The 11277-nt window shown below is 39.9% G+C and overlaps 1 protein-coding gene across 5 annotated transcripts in view; it reads left to right on the forward strand.

The window, feature by feature from the left end:
• The first annotated feature begins 10846 nt into the window (after nucleotides 1-10846).
• Nucleotides 10847-11277, forward strand: part of CPSF6 (cleavage and polyadenylation specific factor 6) — a 41980-nt gene continuing 41549 nt past the window's right edge. For all 5 annotated transcript variants that reach the window (XM_069081171.1, XM_069081188.1, XM_069081198.1 and 2 more), the window contains exon 1: nucleotides 10847-11019. In XM_069081171.1, the coding sequence (XP_068937272.1) occupies nucleotides 10858-11019 (162 nt within the window). In that variant the 5' untranslated portion in view covers nucleotides 10847-10857. The remainder of the gene's footprint in view (nucleotides 11020-11277) is intronic.

The raw sequence follows: 11277 nt of genomic DNA on the forward strand, positions 1-11277 counted from the left end.
ACAGCACTCTGGGAGCCAAGCCCAGCTCTACCCCATAGTTTTAGCCCCAGGGCAGGTCTGACCATCTGCTGCGTAGAGGGACTCCAGATCACCAGCAGCTGTGGCTGTTTCAAGAATTATCAACACATAGATGCTAAGGACAAAGTAAGATGTCAGTGCAGTGTGGATTTTGGGACCCAGTAAGTGGGAGTGCGTTGGCTTTTGCCCCTGGGGCAAGAAGCCGCTGAGGGCTGTGGCCGCCACTACCTGGCAGCTTCAACTTCTGGCCTGCAGAGTGTAGGGGGACGAAGTGACCAGTCTGAGGGGTAATCGCTCTTACTTTAACCTGCTTGGATCTGAATTGCCGTCTAGGGTGGAGGTCCTGGGGTGTGTGACCAGCTTGCCAGAGTGTGTGGAGGCTTCAGAGAAGGCACCCAACTAATACCTCCGGCTGCTGAGAAAACCCCAGAATTTGGTATAAAGCTCTCCTATCTGGTAGCAGAGTCCTACTGTGGCAAAAAGTCCAAAAGTCAAGTAATTGAGTGGCAACATGACCGGGCAAAGGAAGCAAAGCAAACAGAGGAATCCAACATTGGGGACAAAAAGGATCGAAGCATGAAACAGGAGAAAGACAGTAGGGTCAGAACTCCTGCATCAAAAGCTTCAAAGGAAAATAAGAGCTGGTTACAGGCCATAGAGGACCTTAAAAAGCAGATAAAAGAATTGGAGGAAGGACTGGGAAGAGAAATGCGAGTGATGCAAGAAAGTTGCGAAATGGGAGTCAGTGGCCTGACTGAGGAAGATAACACCTTAAAGAATGTATTGGTTCAAGTGGAAAAAGGAGGCTCAGGGAGGAAATGGGGAGAAGAATGCCTTAAGGGGCCGAGTTTGCCAGATGGAAGGGGAGTCTCAAGGGCTCGCTGGGGAGAGGCATTCCTTCAGAATTAGATGGGAGCAAATGGAAGCTAATGACTTTATGAGAAATCAAGATGCTGTTAAACAGATCCAAACAAATGAAAGAATAGAAGGCAATGTGAAATATCTCATGGGAAAAACCACTGACCTGGAAAATAGATCCAGGAGAAATCATTTAAAAATTATTGGACTACCTGAAAGCCATGATCAAAGGAAGAACCTAGAAATCATCCTTCAAGAAATTCTTAAGGAAAACTGCCCTGATGTTTTAGAACCAGAGGGCAAAATAGAGGTTGAAAGAATCCACTGATCACCTCCTGAAAAGGATCCTCAAAAGAAAACTCCTAGGAATATTATAGCCAGGTTCCCAAAATTCCCAGATCAAGGAGAGAATATTACAAGCAGCTAGGAAGAAACAATTTGAATATTGTGGAAACACAATCAGGATAACTCAGGATGTGGCAGCTTCTACACTGAGGGATTGAAGGGCTTAGAATATGATATTCTGGAGGGCAAAGGAGCTGGGATTAAAACCAAGAATGACCTACCCAGCAAAACTGAGTATCATGTTTCAGGGGAAAATATGGTCATTCAGTGGAATAGAGGAATTTCAAGCATTCTTGATGAAAAAATCAGAGTTGAATAGAAAATTTGACATTCAGATACAAGAAGCAAGAGAGGCATGAGAAGATAAACAGGGAAAAGAAATCATAAGGAACTTATCAAAGTTGAACTATTAACATTCCTACATGGAAAAGCGATAATTGTAACTGATGAAACTTTTCTCAGTATGAAAATAGTTGAAGGGAATAGAAATATATATACATATATATATATATACATACACACATGTCTATATCAGAGGGTATATGGGTGTATGAATACATATGTGAATATGTGTATATATGTTTACAGGTATACATAGATAGAGGGCACAGGACCAATTTAATAGGAAGGGATGATACTTAAAAGGTGAAATTAAGAAGTGAGAGAGGAATATAATGAGAGGAAATGGGGAGAGACAGAATGGGATAAACTATCTCATATAGAAGAAGCAAGGGAAAATGGTTACAATGGAGGGGAAGAACAGAAAGGCAAAAGGGAATGGGTTAACCTTATTCTGATTGAATTTGGCTCGGGGAGGGAATGAAATACACACTAAATAGGGTATCTCACCCTACAGGAGAGTAGGGGGAAAGGGGACAAGATGGGGGATGATGGAAGGGAGGGCAGGCCTGGGGGGGAGGGAAGTTGGAAGCACCCACTTTCAAAAAGGGACGGATCAAAGTAGAGAATAGGACAAGTGGGAGGTGGGATAGGAGGGAGGGAAATATAATCAGTCTTTTACAATATATCTTCTATGTTAATGTTTTGCATTAGCTACACATGTACAACCTATACTGAACTGCTTATCTTCCCAGTAAGGGTGGGTGACAGGGGAGGAAGGGAATAAATCTGTGATTTAGAGTTTTAAAATAAAATGTTTAATATGTATATATATATATATATACTAATACTATTTTACATGCAATTGGGAAATAAGATATACAGGCACTGGGCATAGAGACCCACCATGCCCTACTAGAAAAGTTGAAGGGGGTACGGGAGAAGATATGGGAGAAAGTAGATTGGAGGGGGGATTTCCTGTGGGACTGCTATTTTGGGGTGGTGGGTAGGGGGAAAATGGGGAGAAAATTTGTAACTCAAAATCTGGTGGAAATGAGTGATGTAAATCAGAAGTTAATAAAGCATTTGAAAAATGAAAAAAAAAGGTGATGGTGATCTGGCACAAAATTCAGGTCAAAGAGGGATTGATTATCTGTGGGTGGCATGTCCTCTAAAATATACTCCTATTTGCTAATGACCTTGGACCTAATAGTAGTAAAACACAGGATCTTGTAGTCTTCTGGAAGTGATTTGTAATTGCTCACTCAAAGGAATTTGAAGCCTGTCCATTCACACAGGAAAAACAAACCAACAAATAAACAACACCAAGTGGATAAAGAAAAAAAAAAAGAATTGGAAGTTGAGTCCCCATCAACTGAGGAATGACTGAACAAGATACAGCATATGATTTTGATGGAATTCTATTGTGCTATAAAGAAATCATGAGCAGTATGGCTTTAGAAAAACCTGGGAAGACATATGAACTGATGTAAAGTGAAGTGAGCTCAACTAGAACATTGTACACAGAAACAGCAATATTATAAGGATGATCAACTCTAAAAGACTTCATTATGCTGATTAATAGAATGATCCAAGACAATTCCAAAAGAGTCATAATGAATAAAGCTATCCAGAGAGAGAACTGATCAACTCTGAGTGAAAACTGAAATACAATTTTTTTCCATTTTTCTTGCTTCTCCTCCCCCTACAACATGACTAATATTGAAAAGTTTTACATCTTTTCACATGTATAAATGATATCATATTGCTTGCCTTCTCAATGGGTGGGGGAAGGGATGGAGTGAGAGAGAGAATATGGAATGACTGTTAAAATTTTTTAAACCAAAAACTTAGATATATTACAGAGAAGAGGCCATGAAAATAATAATAATGACAAATGACTAGTAGGAGAATTTTTTTTCAAATTTTAAATACAAACTCATATAGAGCAAGAAGAATGAGAGTAAAAATGATAAAACATAGGAACAAGTGTTATAAAAATAAATGAAATATGGCCTAGGGCAATCATAACATGCCTTTCAAAGCCATTTTTATTTTTAACTGAAGGGTGTGACCAATGAAAATTATAGGTCTCTTAAAGATATGCAAAAATCTTGAGTCCAAATATCTAGCTGCAGTACAGACTAGGATCTAGGTATGGACTTTTCAATTATTCTAAAAGAGGGCAGTTTTTATTTTATGTAGGAGCATTTAAGTTCTTGATATGTTTATTAGAATCTGTGCCAGGCTCTACAAATTCCAGAGCAGATGATTTTCTCCTATATTTAGATCTAATTGTGCATTAAGGCAGTGGTTTCCATATTTAAACACTAGTAATTTCCTCCTTTTTATACCTTTCCCCCCACCTCCTGACACTTTTAATAAAATGATCCAAGCAATAATTTTTAGTATGTATATTTTATTAATGTAAAAGTAAGAATTTACTACAACTTTATAACTCAAAAAACTTCAAACATTCTATAGAAATAATATGACACAAATACTTGTTAAACTCTTTACAAATTTTTTTATTTTACACTTAAAAATGATACCTATTGTCAATGTGAAATTTTTTCAGTACCAAGATTCTGTAAACATGGAGTTTCTCACATCAATGGAGTTGCTACTTGCAATTCTTTTTTTTTTTTTAAGCAATCGGGGTTAAGTAACTTGCTCAAGGTTACATGGCTAGTTATTTCTGGGTGTGGTGCTGAGTATCTGAGCCTAGATTTGATCCAGGTCATCCCAACACTGGAGCCAGTGCCCTTACTCATTGAGCCACCTGGCCGCCCCTTTGCAATTCTTTTTCAATTAGTAATTGGGATTGAGATGTTGTTTTTGTAGCAGCTCTAGCAGAAAAATATTTCACACAAACAACAGATGAAAATAATTTTTAAAATTGTATTGTTCTATTTGATAAACCCATAAAACTCACTATCACAAGACAAGTCTGTTAACCATTCCTATTAAGATAAAATAAGACCAAACATACCATCGTCCCTCCCCCCTGCCCATGGCAAATGAGTATGCAAGCATATTTAAAACCTGCTGAAATAAAACCAGCTGAAAATATTAAAGAAGTAATAAAGAAGAAAATATTAAAAGTATTATTTTCTCCAGCTTAAATTTTTTTTTCCCTTTGGGAAAATGGGTAGAATCCAAACTAATGTCTTTCATGGGGAAAAGGATTAAAGGTGACAAACTTCTCTAGATAAGATCCTTATGCTGTACTCCTACTCCCTTGGAGTGACTGGTTCCAGTCCATGACCCACCTAAGGGTGGTGTCTTCTTACTTGAGGAGTAATCAAAATTCAGATACTGATAACTGTAAAGAATTATTTTTCAATCTTTAAGTGGAGTAGTCTAGGAAAGAATTAAGAGGTTCTAGAATGTTAACTCAAAACTACATTTTTGCATGTTGTAGATCTTTTCCTTGTTCAAGATTCCTATATTTTCTGAAACCACTTTGAGGCAGAGACATGTTGGATGGCATGGGGGACTATGGAAATTTGGACATTTCTCTAAAGTAGAAATGCTTGGATATTAGATTAATGTCAAATTTTTTCTGGTAGTCAAGCTGAAAAACAGCACATTATCAATATTAATATTTTTCTTTGATATAGATTCCTCATGCATTCATATTTTAAACTGTCTGAGTCTTTAAAACAAAATGAGAATGACTTCTGTAGACTGGTCGAATGATTAAGTAGGTATTTACTTTCTTATATTTCTTGCAAGTCAGAAAATTATTTAAATTGAGAATGCATCAATTTTCCTTTTTTTTTTTTTTTTTTTGCTTTTTGGAGGGGGAAGGGGAAGGCAAATTGACTTGCCCAAGGTCATACGGCTAATAAGTGTTAAGTGTCTGAATCTGGATTTGAACTCAGGTCTTCCTGGCTCCAGGGCTGGTGTTCTATTCACTGCATCACCTAGCCACCTCCTATTTTCATTTTTAAAAATTCTGTTATTTTGAAAATATCTCAATGTGGCATTTCTACCAAAAGATTTGCAAAGTAACAAATCTTTAACATCAGTTTCAAGAGAATATCTTATATCTGTAATCAACAGAACATCTTTAACTCCATCTGTTGCTTCATCCACTTCCAATGCAAAATGGTAAAATTTAAATTTCTCAATCGATTAATTGAAAAAGATTTTCAGACAAATTAGTGATTCTTTCCACTGAATTATTTGTAAATTGAGCCATTCAAAGTTGATTTGTATATGATTGACTATATCAATGAGCTGCCTGTCACACCAGGCTCTTCTTATCAAATGAAACTTTTTTATAGTTAACAATTTTATAAGCAAATTTATATTATGCAATTACAGATATAGTTTTTGAGAAAGCTTGTTTTTCCTTATTAGCCTGTGTCAGCTAATATGAAAATGTTTTGCATGACTTCACAGGTATAATCAATATCAAGTTGCTTGCCTTTCAAGGAGGGAGGAGAGGCCAGAGAGAATTTGGAGCTCAAATTTTTAAGAAATGATTGTTAAAATTTTGTTACATGTAATTGGGAAATATTTAATTATATAAATAAAATATATTAAAAATTTAAAAGCCTATATCCTTTAACAGTTACAAATAACAGAAAAATTCATGACCAGTCAATAGAGATAAAAGATACAATTGACTATTTTTATTATATAAAATTGAATTATATATATTTACTATAAAATTATTATATTATATAAATTATAAAATATATTTATATAAAAGAGTTTTTGCACAAACAAAATCTATGCAGTTAAATTGAGAAAAGTAATAATTTTCTAGTTTAAAAAAATTTCTTCACATCAAGTTTCTCCATCTAATATCCAAGATGTATGTGTGTGTTTTCTATGAAAAGGTACCCTTTGTTATGTGTTACACACAGACACATACATACACTGTATATACACATACTGTAAAACTTGGAAGACATGTATGAACTGATGGCAAAGTGAAGTAAGTACAAACAGAACAATTTATACAATAAACAACCCTTTAAAGAAAAACATCTTGGAAAGACTTAAGCTCTCTGATAATGCAATGACCAGCTATGACTCTAGAGGACCAATGAGGGACCCAATGTGCAAAATGAGATGTGTATTTTTAGACATAAGTGTGGATTTGTTTTCCCTGACTGTATTTATTTCCTATAAGGATGTAGCAGCAAGCACCCCAAGCGTCCTCAGGGTTGCTGCTCACACAGGTTCTTAGATCTGCTTTGATAAAGGAAAGCAACTCAAAATGGGTTAACAAGCTTACTTTAATCAGTCAGACATATATCGTTTACCTTGTTCAGGGGAAAAGGGTCAGCACCCCGAACTTCAAAGTACACAGACAGAATTATCAATACAGAAACAGATCTAGTAGACAGATTTCAAACTGTCCAACCATTACATCCATACCCAGTCAACATCTGGGTTTCAACATCTGGATTTTTTCAAAGCCGGGGGGCTCAGGACAACGGCTTCCCAGAATCCATATCAAATCACAGAACACTTCTCAAAGTGAGCCCCCAAACAAAGCCTCACATCAGGGTTTATATAGCCTTCTCCTGGCTCAGAGAATGTAACAACCTTTTGGACCCACTGGCCAATCAAGAAATATCTACTGAAAAACAAGCCTCCCACCCCAGGCTCCAGGTGCACTTTAGCCTAGGGGCAGGGAAGATCTTTAAATTTGCATTTCCATTACATTAAGGACTGTGTTTTTCCCTTTTTATTTTGGGGGGAAAGCTTGAGAAAGAAGGGAAAACTTATGATACTGTTGTTTAAAAAAGGATAAAAGCATGTTTTAAAACAGAGAATAGATGGAAGGTCAGAGGATAACACAAATAGAAAAATGATAAAAGTGATGTTGAATTAATTGTATAATTTTTTTAAAAAATAAGTTGTGTTTAATACTATGTCAGTTCCCATATAACCTTCTTTTTATGCACTTAAATTCCTTGGCCCCTGGTCATATCACCTACAATGCTTTGCCAAACCCTAATTTTGGATTATTCCTATCTTCCCCCATTTTCACTGTTATTCATGGAATGGAGCTAGATATAGAAAATTATGGTGACTCAGTCTACTACAAATTCATGTTATATAATCTTGACTGGACCCTCACTGCAGTGAGGCAATCTTTTTACATGCCCTAAACCTTCTCATCCCTCCTCAGATCTCCCATGGACCCCCTTTCCCTAACCCTCTCAGTTGAGGACCATCCTTCATTTGATGAGAGCTCTGCCTTCTTCCCTCCACCTCATCTTACATTACTCAAAAATATGCCTTCTGGGGCGGCCAGGTAGCACAGCGAGTGAGAGCACTGGCTTCAGTGTTGGGATGACCTGGGGATCAAATCTGGGCTCAGACAGTAAGCACCCACAGAGAAACACCTGGCTGTGTAAACTTGAGCAAGTTAACCCCGATTGCTTTAAAAAAAAATGTATATATATGCCTTCACTATATCCTCCTCACCCCTATTTTTCATGAAGAGGTAGTCTACTCCTGGCCAACACAAGTCACTCTGTGCATCCTTGATTCCATCCCTTCCTGTGTTCTCCTGCAGCCCCTTCTCTAATCTTCAATCTTTCGTCTACTGAATGCTCCCTTCTTGCCTAAACTTGCTCTTATCTCTCCCACTTAAAAAACAAACAACCCAAAAAGAAAAAACCCCATACCCAACAATGAAAAACAAAATTGGAGAAAAAGAATTTGAAACTCAAAGTTTATGCTACCACTTCTGTTACCTCTGTCATTCAATCTCCTCTCTTTTATTTTGGTTAATAACCTTGAGAAAGTTATCTACAACTGGTGCCTTCACTTTCTCTTTTCTCCTTCTCTTCTAAACCCTCTATGGTCTAGCTTCCAACTTCATCATTCAGCTGAAACTCCTCTCTCCCAAGAGATCAATGGCCTCTTCATTGACAGACTTAATGGCTTTTTCTCCGTGACCTCTCTGCAGCCTATGAAACTATTAATCACCCTCCTAAATTTTTTCTCTTCTGAATGTTTTAACACCACTGTCTTTTGGTTCTCCTCCTACCTGTCAGTCAATAAACATTTATTAAGCTCCTCCTACATGCCAGAAACTGTGCTGTGTTGGAGAAACAAATACAAAGAGAATTCCAGTCCTAAAGGAGCTTAAAATATAAAAGAATTTAAAAACAAGGTGAGGAAAAGTACCTGACTCAAGGGCATGATGTAGAGGTCCAAGAGTGGTTCTGCTAGTGGGAAACAGAGAAAAGACTGAGTTCCCTCTTTAAATGGAGGTTTGGGAGCTCATGGGGTATACCCTACAGTCAGAAGGTCCACTCAGAGGGGCAAAGGATACTGATGAGATAGAAATGCCAAGGCTGATTCTGTCTTGCAATATGATGACAGTTCCCAAAAGATGAGTTTTCTGGGGCATGAATGAATGATGATGTCCTAAAGTAGCAGAGCTAGTGAGAGATGGGGATTGTTCCTTCTCAGGCTCCTTTGCTGGTATTTCATTCTGCTCCCACCTACTAATCATGGGTCTCCCTTCCCCAAGGCTCTGCCTGGGGACCTCTTCTCCCTCTGTACTATTTACCTGGGTGATCTCATCAGCTCCCATGCATTCAATGATCATCTTTATACAGATTAATTATAGATCTATATATTTAGCTCTAATCTTTCTCCTGACCTTCACTCTCAAATTATCAATTGCTTCTGATATCCCAACATCAATGCCCTAAAGATATCTTCAATTCAACATGTCTAAAACTGAACTCATTCTATTTCCCCTAAAACCTTCTCTTCTTCCCAACTTTGAAGAACATTACCAACCTTCACCCAATCATCCACGGTCTCAACTTTGGTGGCATCCTCAAATCCTCCCTTGTAAGACTCCACAGTGGTTGCCAAGTCTTGTCTTTTCTACTTTCAGGACATCTCTCGTACATGTCCACTCCATTTATGCAACTTTTCATCAACTATGCTTTGGCTATAGTAATAGCCTTCTGGGGAGTCTTCTTGCATCCTCTCTCCCCACTCCATTACATTTTCTACTCAGTGGTCAAACCGCTCTTAAAGTATAGATCTGACCATGTCACTTCCCTCCCCACTACTTAATAAACTCTAGGACGTCTCTATTACCTCCAGGATCAAACAAAGATTAAAGAACACTACACACTTTAGCTTGGAAAAACTAACAACATACTGAAATTTAAATCAAAGTCATGATCATGACGAGTAAGACTAAGATGATCTCTAACATCCTTTCCTAGAATTCTTGTAGGATCTTAACGAGTCCTTAACACATTCATACGGGATTTTTTTTTTAACAGAACAAAATTTGGAGGAAAGCTGGATACATTTCTTGCTTGTTTTAGGAGATGATGCATAGAACAGTATTGCCATAAACATCAATACTGTGGGCACCACTCCATATTTCATTCCTGTCTCTTTCTCCACATTTTCAAGCCATGTTGATTATGTTTTCGAAATCTCACCCATCTTTAATCTTTCCTTTTCTTCTTCTCAACCCTGGACTACAGCAATAGCAAATAATAGGTGCTTCATCATTTTTTCCCTCAATCCAAATTAATTCCTAAATGGTTTCCTCTCTTCCAATGCTTCCTGCAAGCTCTGCCAGATTTCACCTTCCTGGAGGAATAGCGAAAGGGAAGCGAGCCTGTAAGGAAAAATAATTAGAGACGGAAGAAAGAAGGTCCCTCGACTCCGGCTTTTGTAGAATTAGATGTGGGCAGCCCGCAAGGACTGGCAGGCTTTTTTTTTTCTTTTAAACCCTTTTACGTTAACGTGGACACAATGTTTTCTTTTTTTTCCCCCTTGAGAAAATGTAACAACCAATGGTTAGTGTAAACGAGGAGGAAGAATGAGGAGTAAGAGAAGGGGGTCAAGCGATGGAGAAACGGTGGCAATGGCCAGGGGTGCAGCATGCAAAGGCAAGTGCCGCCTGCATGCAAATGCTCGAACCTCTTCTGGAGCTGTATTGACTGCAGCGGGTGTGGGCCTGGGGGCCGTTAAGTAAAAGATTCCCGAATTATAAACGTAAACATTCATCTCCTAATTGCAAATAATTAGGAAGCGAAGGCTGTGCCACGTGTCCGGACGATCACCCTTTTCACAGGTCTTAGAGCAGACCCCGCGCTGTACCGCCGGCAGCAGGGCCAGAAGCTCGAGCCTTACCGGGGTGCGAAATTTAAAAAAAAAAAAGGTCTTCCCCTCCCCTTCCTCACCCTCCCGCTCCCTGCCGCCTCAGCCCGGCCCGCGCACAGCGCGCCTCCACAGCTGCAGCTCCCGCCTCCCGCCTCCCGCCTCGGAAGTGACGCAATGGGTCCCCCCTCCCCCCCCTCCGCTAGATCTGCTGCTGCTGCTGCGGACCGAGCTGCTGTAGGTGGCCGCGGCGGCGGCGGCAGCGGCAGCCGAGGGAAAATGGCGGACGGTGTGGATCACATAGACATTTACGCGGATGTGGGCGAGGAGTTCAACCAGGTACGTGCGGCCCACCCCCTCCCCCCGGAGGCCCGCGCGGCCGGAGCGGGCTGCGCGCAGGCCGGCGGGGCCTGCACCGTGGCCCGCTCCTCGGGCCGCCCCGCTCCGGCCTCCCTCGCCCGCTATCCCCGCGTCGCCCTCTAGGCTTGCTCGGCTGCGGCCCCTCCTTCCCCGCCTCCCCATTGTGGGCGCCGCCCGGGTCCCGGGGCTTCCCGCCTCGGCGTAGGCCCCGGGCGGCGGCGGCGGCGGCGGCGGCGG

Source organism: Petaurus breviceps, unplaced genomic scaffold (assembly GCF_028583685.1).
Source record: "Petaurus breviceps papuanus isolate PSGF00001 unplaced genomic scaffold, PetGlider_PUasm1.0 154, whole genome shotgun sequence".
Taxonomy (NCBI): Eukaryota; Metazoa; Chordata; class Mammalia; order Diprotodontia; family Petauridae; genus Petaurus; species Petaurus breviceps.